General features: G+C 32.1%; 1 protein-coding gene across 2 annotated transcripts in view; it reads right to left on the reverse strand.

The window, feature by feature from the left end:
• The window catches only part of Galphas (G protein alpha s subunit), a 187972-nt gene that overhangs the window by 22559 nt on the left and 141427 nt on the right, over window positions 1–23986 (reverse strand). The window contains exons 6-9 of one of the 2 annotated variants that reach the window (XM_075359419.1): window positions 12284–12338; window positions 9575–9648; window positions 4975–5154; window positions 3725–4189 (exon numbers count right to left, since the gene is read on the reverse strand). In XM_075359419.1, the coding sequence (XP_075215534.1) occupies window positions 4171–4189; window positions 4975–5154; window positions 9575–9648; window positions 12284–12338 (328 nt within the window). In that variant the 3' untranslated portion in view covers window positions 3725–4170. Of the gene's footprint in view, window positions 1–3724; window positions 4190–4974; window positions 5155–9574; window positions 9649–12283; window positions 12339–23986 lie in introns of those variants that run through there. The other variant, XM_075359410.1, reaches the window with a different exon arrangement.

The raw sequence follows: 23986 nt of genomic DNA on the forward strand, positions 1-23986 counted from the left end.
ACTATAACACTTTTTTTGAAGTCTGACGGAAATTCCCCTTTTTCATAAATATTACACACCAGTTTGTATAATCTAACAATCGCTTCCTCGACTGCACTGTGCAGTAATTCTACAGGTATTCCGTCTATTCCAGAAGCCTTTCTGCCATTTAAATCTTTTAATGCTCTCTTAAATTCAGATCTCAGTATTGTTTCTCCCATTTCATCCTCCTCAACTTCCTCTTCTTCCTCTATAACACTATTTTCTAATTCATTTCCTCCGTACAACTCTTCAATATATTCCACCCATCTATCGACTTTACCTTTCGTATTATATATTGGTGTACCATCTTTGTTTAACACATTATTAGATTTTAATTTATGTACCTGAAAATTTTCCTTAACTTTCCTGTACGCTCTGTCTATTTTACCAATGTTCATATCTCTTTCCACTTCTGAACACTTTAATCCACTCTTCTTTCGCCAGTTTGCACTTCCTGTTTATAGCATTTCTTAATTGCCGATAGTTCCTTTTACTTTCTTCATCACTAGCATTCTTATATTTTCTACGTTCATCCATCAGCTGCAATATATCATCTGAAACCCAAGGTTTTCTACCAGTTCTCTTTATTCTGCCTAAGTTTGCTTCTGCTGATTTAAGAATTTCCTTTTTAATATTCTCCCATTCTTCTTCTACATTTTCTACCTTATCTTTTTTACTCAGACCTCTTGCGATGTCCTCCTCAAAAATCTTCTTTACCTCCTCTTCCTCAAGCTTCTCTAAATTCCACCGATTCATCTGACACCTTTTCTTCAGGTTTTTAAACCCCAATCTACATTTCATTATCACCAAATTATGGTCGCTATCAATGTCTGCTCCAGGGTAAGTTTTGCAGTCAACCAGTTGATTTCTAAATCTTTGCTTAACCATGATATAATCTATCTGATACCTTGCAGTATCGCCTGGCTTTTTCCAAGTGTATATTCTTCTATTATGATTTTTAAATTGGGTGTTGGCAATTACTAAATTATACTTCCTGTAAAACTCTATAAGTCGGTCCCCTCTTTCATTCCTTTTGCCTAGCCTGTATTCACCCACTATATTTCCTTCCTTGCCTTTTCCAATGCTTGCATTCCAATCTCCAACTATTATTAAATTTTCATCTCCTTTTACGTGTTTAATTGCTTCATCAATCTCTTCGTATACACATTCTACCTCATCATCATCATGGGCACTTGTAGGCATATAGACGTTAACAATCGTTGTCGGTTTAGGTTTTGATTTTATCCTTATTACAATGATTCTATCGCTATGTGTCTTGAAATACTCCACTCTCCTCCCTATCTTCTTGTTCATCACGAAACCTACTCCTGCCTGCCCATTATTTGATGCTGAGTTAATTACTCTAAAGTCACCTGTCCAAAAGTTGCCTTCCTCTTCCCACCGAACCTCACTAATTCCTACTATATCCACGTTTACCCTATCCATTTTCCTTTTTAAATTTTCTACCCTACCAACCTTTTTTAAGCTTCTAACATTCCACGCTCTGACTCGTAGAATGTTATTTTTTACTTTACTTAAGTATTTAAAAAAAAAAAAACTTTATTTCAACTCAATGGCCTATAAAAAATACTACTTCAACTCTCAATAATGAAATGAATACAAATGCACCAAACAAGTGTTTCAACAAAGTGTCTACTGAGACTTACATCATAATTAGCAATCTTTCTATTTTAATTGACTGATTAAAATGAAAGAATACAGTAATTTGGAGATCTAAAAATTATGCAAATCAAAAAGATAATAGTAATATATTTTTATGTACGTTACAAACATAAATCAACAAAATAAACATGATGAATGCTCCAGAAGTATGACAGATGGTATCTTCACAGTCACCCCATCAGGAGTAACACATGCTGTTGGATAAAAGTCTCCTCTCCCGCCTGGGCAGTACTGGAACAAGGCAGCTTCAGTACAGCCCATCAAGCAAGTAGTCATCACACAACAGTTTATACCTACCAGCTGCTTAATATGTAGAACTACAGTCAATGACCATAGCTAAAGTTTTTCTTTCACTCAACCACCTGAGCAGCCAGCTGCATTTCAAACATCCATGCTAACAGATTCAGCAGTTCAATTCTGGTGTGAAGCAAGTCCAGTGCTCATGCAGATGCCTGGGATATACATCTCTAAAACCTTGATCAATGTCTTTTTTACCAAACCATTAATATAATTCATTTTGGACACTTTTCCATCTGTCTACTTCTTTTCTCTGCAAACCTGCATACTTATTCCAATCTAGCTGAGCCTTGTTATGCTCTCCAATGGGTTTGGAAGCGTAACTTGACATCCTCACTGACCTAATTCAAGATGCAAGAAATATTTTAGGAGACAATTCATATTATAATTATTATTTTTTTAAATATTACTTCCTGGTGGTTCAAAAGAAATATGTTAATTAAACCTTTTTAACAAATAAAAAAATCACATTTAAATGTACTCTTACTTCACCAAGCTGATATGAAAGTAGAGAAGCAGGAAATATTTTTCAAAATAAATATGTAGCTAATTAACTTCATGAGGCCTCTAAAAATACCTTAAAAAAATTGTTGTCTCAACAATTTGTCACCTTCAAGATGATAGGGAGCACAAAAGGGAAAATGAAAAATTACAGAATTCATGAATGTAAAATAAACTCATAACAGCACATTTGTATAACAAATCAAAATCCCAAATTTTAATGAAGGAGACTATTTAACTACAATTTTGCTGATAAGACAAAATTGATGTACAACTTTTATACTTTGACAATGAAATAAATCAGTTAATTTACACAATTTTTTTTAATAAAGGACACAAAATATAAAAATCTTATATAAGAAATCTAAATAAACATTATAAAAAGTTCTTTAAAAAGTATATGAAAATAATACAACAAAAAAAAAAATAAAAACTTGTTCATAAATTTAACAATATTTTGCTCTTAATTAATAATATTAATATTATTATATTAATAATATTAATATTATTATATTAATAATATTAATATTATAATTTAATAATATTTTGTAATTAACGAGTTTTTATTCTTTGTAGAAAATGTTGTTTTTTTTTCAAGGTAATTTTTAGATCAATTATATGTTTCTCAAATGCTCATTAACAGTCTGAATAAAATCAATCATTATCTAGTGTAAAAGACATAATTTAAATATTTATCACCAAATTTCCTTCCTGCTCATAATGTACCATTTATCACATTGACTAATACAGCTCACTTAATAGCTTAGGAACTATTTTTATAATATTGAGAATGTAAGTTTTATAAAAACTCTACTCCCTGTCTTTCATGAAATGAATTAGTTTCCTTCAATATTGGCAAGTCTAGTCTTCCAAAATAATATGTGATCACAATGAAGTTTATTTACTGACTAGGTAAAAGTTCATTAAATAATATAACAAACATCAAAATATTCATGAGTAATAGACTTTTGCTTAGGAAAAAGGCACATATTGAGTCTATCATTCATACTTGTACAAAAAAATAGTAACTGTAGTAACTGAAGGATTACAATGTAAATTGAAAAGATCTTATCAACTTTCTTTGACATCCAAAAAATGAAAAAGATTTCAATTCAAAAGAAACAACACATATTCATGCGATCATACATTATAACCATGTATGTAAAATGTTTATGTGTAATACATTGCAGATTTGAAGGATTATTATCAGTAATAACATCAATTCAGGTTAACAATATATTCTTTATTAATAAAATACAAAAAAACAGACTTAAATTATTCAGGTAATGCCATATAAGATTACAGTAAAAAAACATTTAGAATTACAATAACCAGTAGTAGTAATCACATTAAAAATAATTATCTTGTCACTGATGAACCTGGTCAATTACTTAACACTTACTGCTGTATATTTTGGAAAAAACTAGTATGTAACTTAAGTTAGCATGTAACTTGTTTACTAACCTTAGTTACATACCAGAGTTCACATGAACAATCAAGCTACAAAGCCTGACTTAAAAGCTAGGTTCTCTTTAGACAGTTACTAAACTTTTGAAGTCACAATAAAACAATTTTAGTATCAAGTTTATTTTGTAAAGTAATACAACTCTCATTATTTATACATTTAATATATCCATCTGATTTCCTGATTCAGGAAGGCAATGTTTTCTATCCATGAACTGTGGAACTGTGAAAGAAAGCACTAAATATTAGTGAAATTTAAAAAAACTTAGTTACCCTCAAAACATTTGATACAAGTTTCCAAAGGTTTTAGCGGCAAATTTGTACAACTTTTAATTTTTTCACTAGCTGTTATTAGTATTACATTACATAGTACCAAAAACTGTGGTTTAAGCTACTATCATGAGCCTTTAAACTACATAAAATAAGGTGTATGTACATTCAACTCCTTTGGACATTGCGGTTTTAGAACCTGAGCTTTATTTATACCATAAAGATCTAAGATAACTGTAATTCATGCACTAAAGCCGTGAATCAGTAAACATATAAATAACATTGTGGCAGTGATGAAAAATTCTTTTTAAAATTGCTCATTACGTCAGAAAGAATGATTTTAAAGAGACAAAAATATCAATATAATTAATGCCAGAATAGCTTTTTTATTAAAATAAAAAAGGGATTTTTTATACAAACTGATCAACTGAAGCATAGTAAAAAACAAAAAAACTCACATATTGTAATGTAAATTATTATTACATTACTCAAACATGTTAAAAAAAACAAGTGGTGTAGTTTTAAGCAAATCACTTATCTAGTTGTAGTATAATAAGGAAACACTCAAGAAAACATGAAAAAAAAACTATGAGTCAAACTGAGAATCATTTTTTCATTTAAAGAATACTAAAAAATTCAACAGGATCTAGTAATAATACAAATGAAATAATTGCAAATAAACATTTTTAAATTTGCAAAATATTTTACTGAAAATAAATATCTGTATAGCAGACCTACCTGTTATTCCAAATACTTTTAAAGAGGTCAAGTGATTCACGAAGTCGATTTTGTGTTGGATCTTCTCGAAGGACCATGTTGTACGAACTGCAGGCAGTTACAAATATAATAGCTGTCACATCATTAAAACACTGTATCCATTTTCGTCTTTCATCCCGCTGACCACCCACATCAAACATGCTGCAAAATATACCCATAAATTAACAAAGTTACCTGTGCTTGAAATTATAATAAATTTACTAATTTATAATAATGAATAATATTATTCAAAAATTGTAAAAAAATTTTCTTCCTAGTTAAATTAATTGTAAATAAATTTAAACTTTACAATTTCAATATTTAAATACACTTAGTTAATAATATGGAATATTTGATTATATTTTAATTTACAAAATTATATGGATTTCAATACTAAAATTATAAATGAACTGCATGGATATGTATGAGGTATATCTCTAAAGTAAAGACCACTGGGAAATTTCTCTCCTTAAGGAGGGTGAATCTGTCGTTCACAGCCAATGCAGTATACACACTACAATGTTGTCTGTAAATTGTCGCGTTGTAGTATCTTTGATTATGTGTAAGTTATATTATAAAATGAAGAGGAAAATTGATGTTGCCGCCGACTGTGAAATACGTGGTCATATTTTTTTAAACCACCAAAATGTTAAGCCGGCTGAAATTCATAGACAGTTGGTTGCTGTGTATGGTGATAATGTAATGAATGAAAGAAACATCTGAAAATGGTGTGAAAGGTTTAGAAATAACAGAATTAATGTATATGATGACGAAAGTTTGGGGAAGCCCTCGATAATCACCAAGGACTTGTTGAAACGTTTCAATGTTGAAATCAGAAAAGATTGTCGCTCAATTTCCGACCTAGCCCTTCTTTTTCCTGATTTTTCAAGAGCTGTTATTGGTCCATTTTTCATGACCATTTAGGCTTCAGGAAAAGGTTTGTGCATGTTGGGTGCCACACATCTCAACAGAATGTCACAAAAAAACCCAAATGGGATCTACTTTGGAATTTTTGATGCGCTATACAGAAAAAGGTGATGAGTTCCTTAATTCAACTGTTACCGGCGATGAAACACTGATTTTGTATTACACACCAGAGAGAAAAACGTCAGTCAAGTGAATGGCGTCACACTCAATCACCAACCAGACCAACAAAAGTCAATCCACAGCCATCTGAATGCAAACTGAAGCCCACAGTCTTTTGGGATTGGTTAGGCATACTGCTGATTGATTTCATGCCACATGGAATGACTATAAATGCAGAAGCCTATTGAGAAACTCTATGTCAGTTACGGCGTGCCATTAAAAAATCAACTATGTGGGTGGCTGACCAATAATGTCGTCCAGCTGCATGATAATGCACGTCCACATGTTGCGGGTCCGATATGTGATTTACTGAAAACATTTGGATGGGAAATTTATGATCACCCACCATATAGTCTGGATTTAGCTCCTTCTGATTACCATTTGTTTGCAAAATTGAAAAAATGTTTGAGTGGTAAGTAATTCACGGGTGACAATGAACTTAAAAATGCTGTTAATCAGTGGCTAAATGGACTGGCGGCAGAAGAATACGACGAGAGTATATTGAAGCTGGTGTATCACTACGATAAATGTCTTAATTCAAGTGTCAATTATATAGAGAAGTAGTATATGGCATGAAGTTTAAGAGAAATAAAAAATATTTATAAAGTTTTCAGAATAAATTTTTTTACAATGAAACGATCTTTACTTTAGAGATAACCTCTCATACAACAGTAGGATATAAAATTTTTTATACAACCCACACTCAAGAACAAGAAAAAACACAAGTTTTCCTTTATTTTGCATTTCAATATTCAGTGCCAATCTGTTAAAAAACAAATGTTATCTGTGGCCATAACTCTGATCCAGAGTTGAAATCAAAAATTAAGTTACTTTTAGCAGATAATGATCAAAATCAAATGAATGTAGCATCAGTATCAAAATTTGGACATAATTAATATTACTTGATAACTGGAACATATTTCTACTAGAGGGTCAGTTTTTAGTTTCTCTTTATGAAATAATTAATCACAGTATTAAAATTCTGAAAAATCACAGAAAACTAGAAATCACTATTTTATATAGTTACTTAATACACTGAAAGTGATAGAAAGTAAACATATCCCCAGATACATGTTATAACTTGTCCCTTCCACAGCAATAATTATTACAAAATAAACCATTTACATGTTTAAGTAGAAAAACAAGAAACAGAGCCGATGTGACACAACAGAACTAAGTTTCATTGCATTTGAATCATAATGAAAATTTAACTGTGGGTTTCATTCTTGATGCAACTTTTCTACATTTTCTCATTCATACACATTACATTCTAAGTAAAAATGTTATTGACAATTACATTCAAAACAATTAATCCTGTAGATTTAGTAGTACTTATAGAAATTGTGAAGAGCTATGATACCCGAAGTGTGAAAATGCAGCACTCAATCAAATCTAGATGCAACAGGTAAACCAATGTTATCCAAGAGCCTGGTTTAAATGACTGAAACCCCCTATTATTACACACATATATGAATGGGAAAGTTTTAGGACCACTGAATAATCATAAACTTGAAGCTGAGTGACTGAAGAGATCTGTATTAGGACCAGAAAGTATATGAACAGTTTAGGAGCTGCAACTTAAATGGATGCAGTCTTCACACCAACTCAGAAAGAAATCTCTGAGTTTTCCAACCTCAACTCTGGAAATTGGGTTGTTCTGAACCTAATAGGGGGAAACTGGCTAGATCCTCCGTGCTGAAGGTGGCTGGCTCTGGACTGACTAGGAAATTCTGTTTCATCACTGGGGATTGTAGAGTAAATCTAAGCCTGAGGTGCATATTGGATAAAAAGAAAAATACTTGAGAGCAATTGGATTGGACTGTGTGAATATCGAGGATATAAATAAAATGTTGACTGAGTTCTTACAATCATGTTGCCTTACAGTTAAGAGTAATCAAGGATTAAAGCAGTAATGCCTACCAGAGCAAACATGGAATATATACAAAAATCTTCCTTAAAGACTTGTCTAAAATAAAGTAAATATAATGGAGTAAATGTAGTAAGGAAAGTTCAACCTGTATTTGACACTGACAAAAACCTGAATCTGACATGAATAAAGAACACATTGTAAATAAGATTTTGTAAATTCACATAATCAATTTTTAGTGATGTGGTTTTGAGTGGAGAGAAAGTCATAAAAAGCAAAAATGAATGAAATGCATGTCAACCAAAGCTTGAACAAACAGCATTACATCTATTGCCACAATGATAAAAAACGATCAATGGGTATCTTTTGAGTGAAACACTATACCAATGAAATACTGCACTACATAACACTAACAAAATGTAACAAGTACTAGAAGAAAATATAAAAATGTATAAGCAAACAAATATTACAACATGGAAAGTTAAGTAACTGATATTAGATGTAGTAAATTTAAGCGTTATCAGATGCCACAAGTTATAGAAAAGCTGAAATGGTGTAATTCTTCCTGAAACTGGTATGACATTCTCAATACAAGAAGCATCCTGTGCCAAGATTATTAAGGAAAGTGAGAAGTGAAGAGGTTTTTTTTTGCTTTCTTCATGAACTAGATGTACTGTTGCACTAAGTACACTGAATCTCCAGAATTACAAGTGACATCTGTACTCTTTCACTAAAGTGACTGGCTATACATTGAACACAATTATTCTCAGAGAATGTTACTGACTACAGCTTGTGTATAAAGTGCTTTATGTGCATGATAGTCATAAGACAGGCTGGGACAAAAAATGTAAAGCAACAGATTAATAGACACTTGCGACATGGATGGTGTCTTCCCCTACAGAGTCAGAATATGCATTACATACATTTTCTTCTCAGACTTATGTAGAAAATATGTTGTAATTAAATGAAACTATTGACAAATTGCATTGGTAAGTACTACTTCAACCTCCCATACAGTTCTGACTTGGCCCTATCGGATTTCCATCTATTTGGTGCTCTGAAGAAGGTGCTATGTTATAAGAACTTTAATGGCACTGATGACGTTGAAGAAAATGTGCCAATAAATTGGCTTTGACATCCAAGGCAAAGATTTCTTTCCAGCAAGCACAAATAAGATAGGACAAATGTATTAAATGTTGCTGGAGATTATGTTGGAAATTGAAAAAGAAGTCACATTGATTAAATAAACTGTATTAGCTTCAAAACAATTTGTGTCTTTAATAACTAAATGACCCTACACACACACACACACACACAAGGTATAACACAGGTACACTAAAATCATATTTCTTACAATTATGTAAATTACTGATGCTTTATTTAAATAGCTGGACTTTTATGCCACTAATTAATTGTATAGATAAATGTTAAACAAGTAATGAAGGTGAACACATAATCAGTAAGCACTGAAAAGAACACATTAAAATTGCAAATAGGTAAAAAAAATAAGAAATTATTATTAATAAAAAAAATTTACAGAAAGCTTAAGACTGCACAGCAAATTACCATGCAGGTTATATTCAATGACTAAAGTACATAATTATGTTAACAAATATCACTTGTACTCACTGGAAATTGACTTTCTCTACTTGAAATCTTGTTTCAAAAATCCCTGAAGTTAGAACTCGACACCTCAGTATATCCTGCAAACAAAAATTTTCTATCAGCCAACAGTCAATGGTTTTTAAGGTTGTTAATGATATGAAAATAAATATAGTTAAATTATGTACAACTCTTCTCTACAGACATTACTAACTTCATGACTAGAGTGTCCTATGACTAAATTTTATTAATATTAATTGGAAGTGAATATTTTGGAAATGCCTACTTAAAGTTATAAATTATTTTAATTAAATACAAATGCCAGTTTCAATTTTTGCACAAACTCACTTTTTACTCACTTACCATCTAAGCCAAGCAAGCTATATGTAGCAGATTTTCAAGTGGGAGGTATATAGTGTACAAGTCATAATAAATTTAGTTGTATTTTAACAGATAAGTTATTTAGTATGCAAATCCTTTTAAATATCAATTATTATTATTACTGATATTTTTATTGTCATCATCATAATCACTATTATTACCAGATAAAAGTAATCTAAAATAAAATATTTTTAGTTATATTTATTAATTACCAAAAGAAGTTTTAGTGACAAAGGAAATTTAAAGTAAAAGTTAATATTTCCTACATTACTGCACTTCTGAATAAACTAAAAAAACAGTTACATGACACCACTATTAAAGAAAAAATAAATATGGAAAATAGGTCTATCTGTTAGGTGCTAAACCAAGCTGACTGTAGGCAACCTCACACAAGATTTACTCCTGGAAACATCACAGTCATTTCCAAGATATTAAGGATTCCTCACCAGGTTTACCAGAGGAGAGAAAGAAGAGGGGTGAGAGTAAGGGAGGGGTGTGGTATGATTTCCAGTTGCCTGTTCCAGTGAGCTACATTTATTGTTGCACATCATCATGCTGAACCTATAGACATGTGATACAAGCGACATATTTAGTCTGTCACTGCAGGGACTGACTACCATGAACATTACTCCTCTCAGAGAAAGCAACTTTAATTAGTGTATCTTGTTTCCCAAGTGCTTTGCATGTATAACAATCATGAGAAAGAGTGAGACACATAGTATAAAGAAAGCAACAAATTAATATACACCTATTTGTTGATAAACAATATAATTAATATATATATATATATACGTAATACACACTACCTCTATTCAGCAATGAAAATAAAAACTATAATAGATATATGTACCTTATACATATGTAGGTAGATATGATGTATAAAAAAATAACCTCCATGAAACAATAATCTATGTTTTCACAAAAATGAATATGATAATTTCATATATGGCAGGCATACCTTTTTCAATTAAAATAAAGCAAATAACCTGAAAAAAATTTTCTATATGTCTTGAAACTTACAAATCTGGAAAAGTATTATTTAGTTAACCTGTAAATAATTCTATACTTCCTTTCTTAAAAAAAAAGAAAATGTTTCTATTAGTTGCTCTAATTGTGTTTCTAAGTGTGTGCTCTTAATTCTTAAATGGGTAATGGAGAGGATAATGAATTAATAATAAGATAAAGTATTTAATTACATATGATAAAGATGTAAAAAACAAATATAATTCATAATTAATTTTATCATATTTTACGAAATATTAAGGTATCTTCCTAAGAAACATGTCTATATAACAAAAAAATTAAATTATTGTATAAATAAATTCATTTCCATTTTGTTAGGAAATATTTTTTATACCTGGTTGGTGTATTAAATTTTAGTTTAATTTGCTTTTTCTTTATAATAAATTCAATGCAATTAATATATGTTCAATAATTATATATACATACAATAGTATGATTGTTACTTATGTTATAATGCATACATGTGTATGCAGATGCAAGCATGACTACAGCTAATAGCATTACAGAACGATTTATCATATTCGTCAGATCTTCAATTTCTTTCACTTCAAAGCCATTAACAATATAACATTTTTAAATAAATCTTTTTGACTAATTTGCTATCCTATGCCATGAACTGAAGATTTCATTTCATGTATGTGCAAACCTTATTTTCTTCCTTTTCTGTTAAATCTTCCTCCACTAAACTTCAACATAATTTTGGTTAATCCCTGGTTTCTTATCATACGACCAATTAAATTAAATAGTCCCTTCGAATTATAAATTCTCCAAGGTTTTGTTATTACTATTTTTTCAGTTAAATCAACTTTTGTCATTCAATTTCTTTCTCATGTTTGCACTTAAATTTCTGATCCATCAGTCTCTTCTTTCTACCAATTAATTTACCTCAACTCACTTTATTTTAATTCTTCATTCTGACATTTTTTTATCTCTTCATTTCTGGTCACTATTGCCAAAATCAGAAGCTGTACAGGTCAACTGATCTGAAGTGGCTTAATATCTAGTATCTAAACATTTACTGCCATATCCTCATACAAAGCTTCCACAATATTTTTTTTCATTATAAAGTGGGCAAGAATGATTTAACCTCTATCTCTGATTTAATACAACAAAATATTCTATCATTTATCATGTAAATTACTTTTAATCAAATAAGTTCCACTTAATTAGTCAAACTATGATTCAGGACTGTAGAAATTGTTTTTTTTTGTTGTACATGTATTAAACCTGAAAGAGTAAGATCTACACTTTTATATCTTTGTTGCTTCTACTTTGTCTACTAAATAAAAATAATCATAAAACCACACAAATTTTACGTTTATTCTTCTTTACCTGTTCTGAAGGTGTATAATCGGGTTGCTTGATGATATGGACTTGGTCCAAGAAACTGCAACAAAAAAGACCAACCACATTTATTCCACATAAGAAACATTTATACGATTGAAATACTGTAAAATGTTGACATTTTATAAATCAATAGAAATAAATACTCATACTTCTAAAAGTAATCAGGAAATAAAAATTTAATTCTGATACTGTAACAAGTTAAACAGTCGTTAATGTGACAGGTCAGTTTTTTCTGAAATGGGCAGAATCTAATCAATAATTTTATAATGAAATATTAAAATAAAAATCTAACCAAGTTTGCAAACAATCAGAACTATTAAATAAATAAACTTATCTCCATTTTGTTATGAAATGTTTGTAAATGTATCTAGTGCTTTTGGTTAGTCGTTGTAATCTTGTTTTCCAATAATATTGAAAACCTAGAGGTAATACGGTTTTATTTGTTTTGCCTATGTGTTTCTTGTCACAGGAGAGGTTTCTATAAAAATATTTCATGAGTGTCTGACTATCAATTTTTGAGAATTTATGTTATGTGAACTTCTACAATTAGAAGTCAGGGAGTAAAAGAGTGTTGCCTAGAACTAAATTAAAAAATAAATAATAATAAAAAATTTTACACTTCAGTAAGTAGTTTTTCTTAGAAATATGATCACAAAACCAAATCCATACCGTATGAATTCTCAGAAATACAATTAAATGGCAGAAAAGTTAAAAAATAAGGTTGAAAAACTATTGAAATGGCAAGGTAAACTTATTAATATAAAAAGTATAATCAAATAAAAGCTGAAAAATTGTATAACAGTAAAGTTGTATAATTTTTAAATAACTTCATTTTCAAGTACATTCAATTCAATTTTTGCACCTGTACAGTTAAGGATCCTCCCAGGATACCTACAATTTATGTATGGCACCTCAATTTTATTCAGATATCATTCTGTTTAATACAGCTCATCCAACAGCTCAATCATGTTTTTCTGATGTGTGAAACACGGTAGGGAGAGCTGTAAGTTTAGTCCTTTTAAATCAAAGCAGCACCCTTCTTGTGAAACAGGCATTTTATAAACAACTGTTTGCCATAGGTAATATGAATGAACTCAAAACCACACGTACATAAATGAGTAATACATATATGACTTAAGTGATTTATATATACATTCTTCTTATGCATGTATGCTTTCTTTATCTCACGCAATTAAAACTAACTGCTTTTCTTTAATTTTTTAATGCAAATTTTAATAACTGTACTTAAGCAAGGAATTACTGATGCAGATAAAGTCTGCTGAAAAGTGAACAACCACAAACAGCAGAGCAGATAAGGGGGAGCAAATAACCATGTGTATTTTTTGTACTTAGCCGAGTGAATTAAAACTTATCTGTTTTTTATTACTGTGAAAACTATAGATGGTAATACATTTCCAATTATGCCAGAAAATTTTCTCATTCCACAGTTAAACAAGATGAAGGGTGTGCTTTTACTTTTTCAGCTATACAGTCTGCCACCACACTAATGAACAGCATCTTGTTCCCTAGATTTGACACCACCTGATTATTTTTATGATATTTCATTAAAAAACAATAGTTTATTCTCAGCCTTACCGTCTGATATTGCCAAGCTTAAATACTGAATCACCAATGAGGTTGATAAATGACATCAGATAAGCTGAACTAAATTCAGCAAGAAATTTATTTAAGTTGGGAAATCTGTTGTATCATCAATAGTGCTCACATCGAACCATAGTGACTTCTTCATGATCATTGTTTTATTATAAAATGACACCTCAACTGATTCTTTAAACATTCTAATATATCTCTATATACCTTGTTCTTTTTGAATCACCTGTAAATAGGTTACTGTGAATGAATTTCTTAAAAAAATTTTTTTACTGCATCGCCCTTAAAACTGTTTGTTTATGAATTAATTCATGCAAGAGCAGATTACAGAAGCCTTTGCTGCCGTTACAAGACATGATGATTTGAGTATAGGAAGAAATGGACTATCGACTAGATATGTCGTGTCACAAAGAACGCCCATATTGAATCTTTGTAAAGTAGGAAAAACTTTGATACATTACCTTACTTTTAGTATATAAAGGATTCTAACATCACATCGGGGAGTCAAGAATATTTTTTTTTTGAAAAGGGTATTCTTTTTCTGACACTGTATATTAAGTGGCCTAATTAGAGTAAATGTCTAATATATAATACACTTACGACTTAAGTGATTTATGCATACATGTTTCTTATGTGTATACGCTTACTTTATCTTGCACAGTTAAAACTAACTACTTTCTCTTCTATTTTCTAATGTGAATTTTAATGATGCTGCATGAATACAGTGAAAGTGTGCTCTCCCCTAGGGGTGTGAACCTATTTATTTTTTATTTTTTGGGCACACAAGGTTTGTTATTAGTACTCAGAAGGAATGATTCCTCAATATAAAGTGTTTCTAAAATGGAGGCTGGCTATAAATTTTTCAGATTCTACTTGTAAAACTAAACAAAAAATATCTTTAGTAAAAATGGCAATTTCCTCTTCATTCTCCCCCTGTTCACCAATTTATTTTTATATAAAAATTTATATCTCAAGTTCGGACAGAGGAATCACATTAATATCAGGTAAGCATCTTGGTAATAAAGTTTTAAAATTAGGAAAAAATATGGACTTAAGTAGCCGAGTTATGGCAGAGAATATATGTTGTAATTTGGTGTCTGGTTTCATATCTTCCACTTTACATTCAGTTTGATTAAATATTAATCGTTTTTATTTATAGTTAAATTAGTATCAAATTAAGTAATAATTTTTTCACAATAGATCTATTAATTAAACAAATAAAACGACTACCTGTGATAATCTTACATTGATTGTTGCAGAACATTAGGAGCACTTTTTTTTAATAAATAAACAGTTAAAAGTTACAATAGGTGTTCAAAGTGTCCACCATTAGAAATTACACAAGTTTCCAGACTTTTTCTGAACGATTGCCTTAACCATTCAAAAATTCAGAGTAGTCCTAATTTCCTGAAATCAATTTTGGATCCTTTGTGAAGATTCTCAATGTTGAGTATTGGAGTTGAATAAACAATATGTTTTAAATGGCCTCCACAGGTAGAAGTCAAGAGGGTTTAAGTTAGGTGATCGTGCAGCCCAGAGCCACTATCCACTTTTATCTGCGGCCTATCCATTTTTCATAGACAGTTTCATGCAAGAAGTCTAATACCAACTGATTGAAATGTTGGAGCTCCAGCATGGTGAAACCACATATTTTTCCTCTTAATTGTAGAGATAGATCTTCCAAAAAATGTGGAAGATTTTCGGTCAAATGAGTAAGATAATGTTCTAAATTTAAATGATTTGTTAGAATGATAGGACCCAAAAGATAGTCATTAAAAATACCTGCCCATATGTTCAGGGAAAATCTTTGTTGATGGCTACTTTGGAAGGTACCATGAGGATTCTCGTAACTCCAGATAGCTGGTTGTGATAATTTTGAACACCATTCCTGTTGAAAGAAGCTTCATTTTTACATTGTTAACATGATCAGCAGTGAAAAGTTAACATGATCAAAAGTGAAAAATTAATATAAATTGTTTTATTATTATTAAATTATATTGTGAGAAAATTATTACTTAATCTGATACTAATTTACAATACTAGAATTAACAATAAATAAAAACAATTAATAATTAATCGAACTGAAACGTAACGTGAAAACAAACTCAAAATTAATCAATTTTCTGCCATAATTTGGCTATTTGCTAAGTTATTTTGTTCAAACTAAAAAGCTTAATATTTTAGCAAATAACATACATTTAAATAGAAACTTATATTTATGTAGATATAATGGGTTGAAAAATAAACATGGCCGCCATTTTATAATTTGTGAAGGTATTAAGTCCTGATTTTTTGATAATTTTTGAACTTTATTTACAAGATGCTTACCAAATATTAATGTGATTCCTAATTTTACAAGTAGAATTCGAAAAAGTATAGCCAGCCTACCATTTTTGAAACACTCTGTATAAACTAATTTATATCATGTGCTGAGTATAATGATATATAAACTTAATAATACTGTCTGAGTATATTTAATCTGATCGTAATAATATATAATAAAACATATCCTTTAAATTGTTAATCATCAATATAAACAAGTAAATTCCACAGATACATATAAAAATTTAGTTTAAGAAAAAAAAATTTTTTTTTACACTAAACAATTTTTTTTTAACTCAACAAAATTAAAAAAGTAAAGAAATACTTTAACCATCTCTACCAGAAGTATATTCTAGGGACAAAGATCTTAAAAGACGAGAGAACAGTACAGGGGTAAGAAGACGTGGTTCACAAGGATAAGCACAAAGCTACAGAGGGGATGATCCGCACAGTTGCTGTAGTCTACTGTGCCGAGCGTGAAGAAACTCGTGACCTTGGCATTGCTACCAACCGAATAAAGAACATTTTATAATATTTGCGAATGTTAACCGTCAGGTATAAACGAAAAATTTGACTAATTCTACCTTCTATACAATTATTTTGCAAACTTTTTTACTTCAGTATGGTGTATAGTTTGCATATATTAATAACTATCAAACGTTAATATGTTTGAATACTGCATCTTAAATCCACGGATTACACAATAAAATACAGTTCTTCATTCTTGTGCCTTAGGTAGGGGTAACAAAAATATGTTATTAAAATTCTTTAACTTTTCTTTTTAATATAGAAAAATTAACTGTAAGCAAAAATATTTTATTAACTAGCGTATTTTATACCGACATCTAATTAATTTTGCAAGATAGAATCATATAACATAAACTTTGATATCAAACACGTATATAGTTTTCATGAAAGGGTCATTGTAGTTTTAATGAGTAAATATCCGGTTGGGTTTTTAATGCCGAAAAATATAAATTACCGTTTAACTGAAGCACATACTTAATTTGTAAAATACCGAAAAAAAACAGTAACGATAAAATTGCAAACAGCACAAATTAAGGCAAAAAGAGAGACAAGGAATTTAGTACGTAGAAACTAACCTAAGAGAAAATATGAACGATGAAAGATGTAAAAAAAAATCCATTGCAGAGAAAACTTAATTACGTAAAAAGAAGTTAAAAACCTAAATAAAAATATAATTACCATAAAAAAGTAATAATTTTTTTCTTTTCTTTTTATTATTATAGGGTATCTTCCACATCTCACCTTATAGACATCTCACATTCCTACAAGAAGAAAACCCAACTGAAGGCAGCGAGATGACCTATCCAATGTTTGGTAGGTGCAATACAAAAAACAGAATGTACTTAGTATAATAGACCCTATTTAGTCGGAAATAGGAAGAGGAATAACCTAAAACAAACTACTTTAAACCATTATTAAATTATATCCTAAACGAATCCGACACAAAAGTGCTTCATATAATACCTTTATTTATTTTTTCTATTATTTCTTATTAAACCCTTTAATCAATTTATGTCAAATATAATTTAAAAAATATCCTTTCGAAGAAATCAATCGAAAAATAAAAACAATCAATATAATTAAAACAGATTTCTAAACTGCCAGCATATTTTTAAAAATGCCTAGCCTTTGTTCAAAAACATCTAGATCTGTGCTTGTTTAAATTCACTATAACATGCTGTATGCCAACAACAATGTATCTCCATTTGTTTACAAATAATTCGTGTCTCTGACTACTTACATAAGGCACTCTTACTCCCACTACATAAACATTGACATCCATAGGTCCGTGCAGCGCCTTGTAAATAAACATTATATCATGCTGGCATTTCCTCTCTTTAAGAGTCTTTAAACCAAGCAATTCACACTGTTCTTCATATACTTCACCACTGTTAGGTAAATCACACAGTACAAGTTAAACAGGAATTTTCTTTAAACTATAACTGTTTGATAGTATCAGTTTTATTATAATTCCAGATCGCTGAGCAATATTCTAAAACCGGTCTCATCATGGTTTAGTACAGCGTCAAGAGAGTATCGATTAGCTAAAAGTGTCGGCTCACCCAAAGAAGCAGTCCAAGATTCCGACTCGCTTTAGATGTTATCTCCTCTACATGGCTATTCAGGAACAGCTTGGTATACAAAGTAATAATTTATTAGAAAGTGATAATAATAATATCTATGCACAATGTGGGGCGGGCAACGACACAGTACTTCATTTATGTCGGCCAACAGGCCAATGGTTTTGCTCAGGAGCTGCCCTGTGGAGTACGGAATTGGCGGTTCCGAGCTGTCTGAACTGGTTGCGATTGTGCTTATCGGTTTTGCTGTTTGCAGCAGTGGCGGGAAGGACATGACTGTGATTTGTTTTGCCGGAGAGGATATACCCTCCGCGTCGCATGCATTTACTTTTAACAAACCGAACCGAAATGTCCCGGCAAAATAAAAGGATTCCGTAGACTGGATATATGTCTATTTATTCTGACTCCAGTGCTTCGGTTGTCAAGAGATTTGAACACAGTAGCGTGCTGTGAAAGGAAAGAAATCTGTGTCTATGGAGAGCCTTTGTGTCCTGATGACCCATGCAGTGATCCACCTGCCTGTGAATCCCTGCACAGACAGGTGCAGGATCGCGAAAAAATCTCAATGAAACTCAATATTAATATACTAACAAATACATAATCTGTATTCTATAAACCACGTAAACGTAAATAAAGGAGGTTTGCTGTCATCTGTAATGATTAACAGAAATGATTTTGATAATGGAGCGCGATCCGACCGAATAAGTGCATCTGATCTAATAAAAACTTAAGTTTTTATTATTCCTACTGTAATATAATTATTAACCCGAAAATTTTTAACCAAAACAACGATAGGCTGTTGTCACGGACACTATGTGCAACGCGGGGCGGTTTACTGATAAACCGTGACTCGCATTACTGCACTAAGTCGAATGTATTATGTAATTGGCGTTCGGTCTAATTTAGTATTATAGCAAAGCAGTCCTGTGCATGAAAGAAGCTATTTCGTTGTTTCCTATTTTCCAAACGTAGGAATATAGAGAAAACGCTTGCGTTAGAAATAAAATATTGAATCTTTCGATAAAATCTTTATAATCAATAAAAACAATCTTTATATAGTTTTTGGCGAATCTTTCTTAACTAAACGGTTAGATAAGAAATCACCGATTAAGTACAAAGAAATTTAATTAAAAAAATTATATAAATATAATTATAATCAAGTTTCCCTATGTTCAGATATAATGAGGTTATTGTTAAAGAATATGAATACTTAAGCGTTAATGTTTAGCAAATGAGAGTAATGGCCAAATAAGGAAATTAATATCGTGTAATGACAGCGAACAATTAACGCTTGAGAAAAATCGGCAATAAACTACGTTTGCTTAAAATTACGTAAACGTTTGTAAAAAATACGTTACATATTTGACGGGGTAAAACAAATTAAGGTTTACTAATTCACAACCTCATTTCAGTCTTTGGTTAAATCAAGCACAGAATTTTTAAAAGAAAAATAAGAATATCTTTTGAAAAGTAAATTCTTTGTTCGTAAAAATAACAAAAATGCAGTAATTGTTATTTTACATAAATATTTACTGCGAATTAATTTTTATATGACCGCATCGAAACAAAATAACTATGCATAATAGAATTTAACATAAGAAAATTTCGGTTTTCTTATTTAAGCACGTAACAGGCAATTTTAGAAAACTTTGCTTACCTGTAGCGATTTTTTTAACGCAAAAATCTTCAGTGAGACCGTGTTCTTGAGGAAACTTTTGCCCGTGTGTCTATAGAAACGTTTTGATCGATAAAATTTTAAGATCGATAAGAACCAAATCGATAGGAAATCGAAATGGCATAAGAAAAAAGAATCGATGAAAGATCCTCGTCAGGTGCAGGGCTATATCTAACAGCAAATAGATCGAAAAGAGAGCAAGAATTATGAAATCAAACATGTTAGTTTACAGCATGCCTTGGTATAATGATCGCTACCTATCACTTAGTACTGCAAAGCAGTCATTATTTATCACGAAACGTCGAACAGTAATGAATAAAGTCTATATCACCAGTATAATTACGCCGGATAAAAAGTCCAACGCAACTTTTTTTTTTTTATGAGCGGAATATTTCTGAAACGTGAAACTCGAGCATCGACATAAAGAAGGTGCAACGTTAAACTACGTTTCGATAATAGCAGCGTAAATCTGTAGAATGTGGCTCCTGGAGAAAAAATAAACTTAACTAACCGTAGGGCCTTCTTCACACACCACAATAATGTTTTCTTTTACATTACAAGGTTTCCGCTACACGAAGCAACGGGGATAAACTGGCCGACCTGTATCATGTACGTACGTAGATTGTCGGCTTAAAATAGACCTATCGTTAACCTGAACGGTTCATCTATAAAGAGAAGTACACAAAGAGATGCGCGTTTTTCGGTAAACGTTGGAAATGAAATTTTTCGATACAATTCAACAAGTTTCGCCACGTCCTGAGTTTTCTTAGCTTTCTCCCCTCTATCTTCTGGATACATAGGAAATATTTACCTTCAACTGCTCCGAGGTGTGCGGATCACTTCTTTTGACGATGTCTCTAAACTGACTTCACGAAAAAAATTCTGCACTACTAGTATCAGAGTCTTGTCCTCTCCATCATGTCCATAATGTCATAGTCCTTAAAACTTCATGCGGCGATTCCACCGCAGAGTATAACTAAAGCACTATCCTACTAGAATGTACATCCACTCTCATTTCTAGCAAGGCGATGAACTATCGGATAAAATCAATTTAACAGGGCATAAGTGTTTCTTGCGTGTTTCACAGGTTGTAAATTTCAGTAAGGGGTTAAAGAGTTTTAAAAAAAAGTTTTTTTCTTTTCTTTTTTAAAACGAAAAATTAGGATAATAAAACGAAATTTTTGTACAAATTAACAAATTTTCTGGGCGCACAACGAAGTTTCGTTATTAGCGCCCTGACAGAATATTATTATATAGTAAATAATTTAAATTAACAACACCAAATTGAAAAATTAAATAACACTAATATAAAACAAAATCAATAATTAAAATATCGTAACAAAACTATTCCTCGTACATTACAGCGTAGATGTAAACCGTCTATCTTGTATGCTAAATGCGAAATGGAACCGCAATGAAATATAATATTAAAAATCTAATTCAAAACAACAAAATCTGGCATAGGTAGAGGAAACATAATAATTATTATAGTAATAATTAAATATACGAATACACATGCACGACCTCGAGATACCGGGTGATTCTAAAAGGACAAAATTCTTTTAAAATTCAAAATTTAAATTAAATTGCTTTTAAAATTCAAAATTTTAAAAGCGTATAAAAATTTATTTACATAACAGATTCCGTTGAGGTCTCATTTCATAGAAAAACAAACGAAGTTTGTTACCCAACATTCACTTTAGTTCGATATTGCTTCCGTTCGTAGCGCGATATACATCCCGTTTGAAGTCTATTTCATTCCAGACTGCAGCCAGCAAGTCGCGCGTTACCTCTGTGGCTGCGGCGTTAGATCGGCAGGAAAAAGCGATATATAACCCGATCTTTAATGAAACCCCGCAAGAAAAAATCTAGCGGGGTCAAATCTAGGGAGCGAGGTGGCCATGCGATCGGACCTTCACGACCGATCCACCGACCTGGGAATCGAGTATCAAGAAAATCTCAAACTTCTTGGCGGTAGTAAGCTAGTATCCCGTCTTCTGACGGTAACGGTGTCGGTCGTCATCGTCTAACCGAGTAATTAGAAAATTTTGAAGCACGTCCAGATAAACGATACCGTTTACGGTTACCTCCTGGAGGAATAACGGGCCGTACGGTTTGTTTGCTTAGGGAACAAAAAATATCGACCTTGAAGCTAATAGGAACGCGCTACAAAGTTTGACGAGGGTTTTCGCTATCCGGTATTAAAGAGTTAGCGAAGAACCTCGTGAAACCTGTGACGTTTTATTTACGATGTATTTTTAACGCGTTACCTCGCCGCTGATGCGAAACGTCTACTCGTCACTAAAAACGTATCGTCGTCTGCAATTCTATCCGTCGTTTCCAAACAAAACCGCTTTTGTTTCCGGGCAAAGAACGCTTCGGCGTTATCATCGCTCGAACAGAGGTATGTGTTTTAAAAAACTAACGTTAAAAGTTCACGAATAAAAATTAATTAAAAACAAAAACGTCTTTAAAACGATTAATGTACATCTTAAAATAAAAAAAATGTAGCATACACTAAGATTAAAATATAAACACAAAGATATATCGCGCTATAAATCTATTTAAGATAATAAAATTACAGTCTGCTTTACGGCAAATAATGTACAATAGTTGAAACGCAGTAATTCAAATATTTGAATATAAATAGCACAAGATGGCTTCGTTTCATTAGCCCGTAGAATGTTCGCATGTTAACCCCTAGTTCAAATTTAAGACGCAACGCCGCATAACAGATACAATCCGCAAGAATGCGGTGGTACTGTTAGCCGGCAGTCAGGAGCGAGCACAAACTGGTGCATCTGTTTGAATCAGCGGATATCCATGAGTGAGCCTAGCGTGCCCCGTTCGCTGACGGTAGATAATAATAACCTCCTCTGACGGTTATTTCTGCGTGAGGAGCTCCACGGTGAAATGCTATACTTAATCGGATAAAGTTTATTGTTCACGGTGACATCCCGGTCTCTTTGCCGCTCGTCACGATCTACCCTCTTCAGGAAACAGAAAAAATCGTTAGAAGCAACGCAACCGGTAAAAGGGGGTTGAAAACAGCCTCTTTTGCCGCACTACCTGAAATTTTTGTATGACTGGGGGTGCAGCAGAAGCTCACTTTTATTACGTCTAATCGTTTGCAAAATGACACACTGAATCTAACGATCAACAGAGTGTCTGGAGTAAACATCACTAAATTGCCTGTAAGGCACACATGGAATCTGAGCAAACAAGATCACGTCGAAATTTTGGGCTAACCAAATATAAGGCCTTATTAACGGCATAGAGTACTGCTGGGAAGGCAAACAAGTATGTTCTGTTGCCGACCACAAAACCGCAACAAACAGAATTAACGTTTCTAGAGCCGTCCGCATATGATGATTTCATGCTGTTTATAATACCACAAGTTTCATTTTGCTAGATTACGGGATTTGTGTTCTTTTTTTGTACCGACAAAGATCAAAGAAGTAATTAACAAGAGAAGGCTGCCAAAGAGGGTAATAAACAGGGAGAAACAATAAAGACCGGAGGTAATTGTATATTTAGAGCTGAGAAAAGGCGTTGAGCTCTGACGCCTAGTGGAACAGTAGATTTCGCGTATCCTGGTATCAATTAGCGTGCCGGTTTGAGAATACGGTCTCTACCATGTTGAACGCTTGCGTCTGGGGCAGTTAAACCTGCACCATTCCCGGGCGGCCACTAGCGAAGCCATGAGGCTCCTTGAGGAGTACAACCTCGAGGTTCTCTTTGTCCAGGAGCCGTACGCGGTTGCGGATAGAATGGTCGGCTTCCACGGGGTGAATGTTTTTCATTCTTGTGGGGACGGCCGCTCTACGGGACTGTGGTTGGCTCAGACTCGTTGGGTTCTGGATGCCCCAATGGTCCGATGAGCGATTCACTGTCGTGCAAATCACGAGGGGTACGCTCGATGTCGTACTGGTGTCCGGATACTTCCAGCTTGGATGGAGTATCGACGACTTG

Source organism: Lycorma delicatula, chromosome 1 (assembly GCF_047948215.1).
Source record: "Lycorma delicatula isolate Av1 chromosome 1, ASM4794821v1, whole genome shotgun sequence".
Lineage (NCBI taxonomy): Eukaryota > Metazoa > Arthropoda > Insecta > Hemiptera > Fulgoridae > Lycorma > Lycorma delicatula.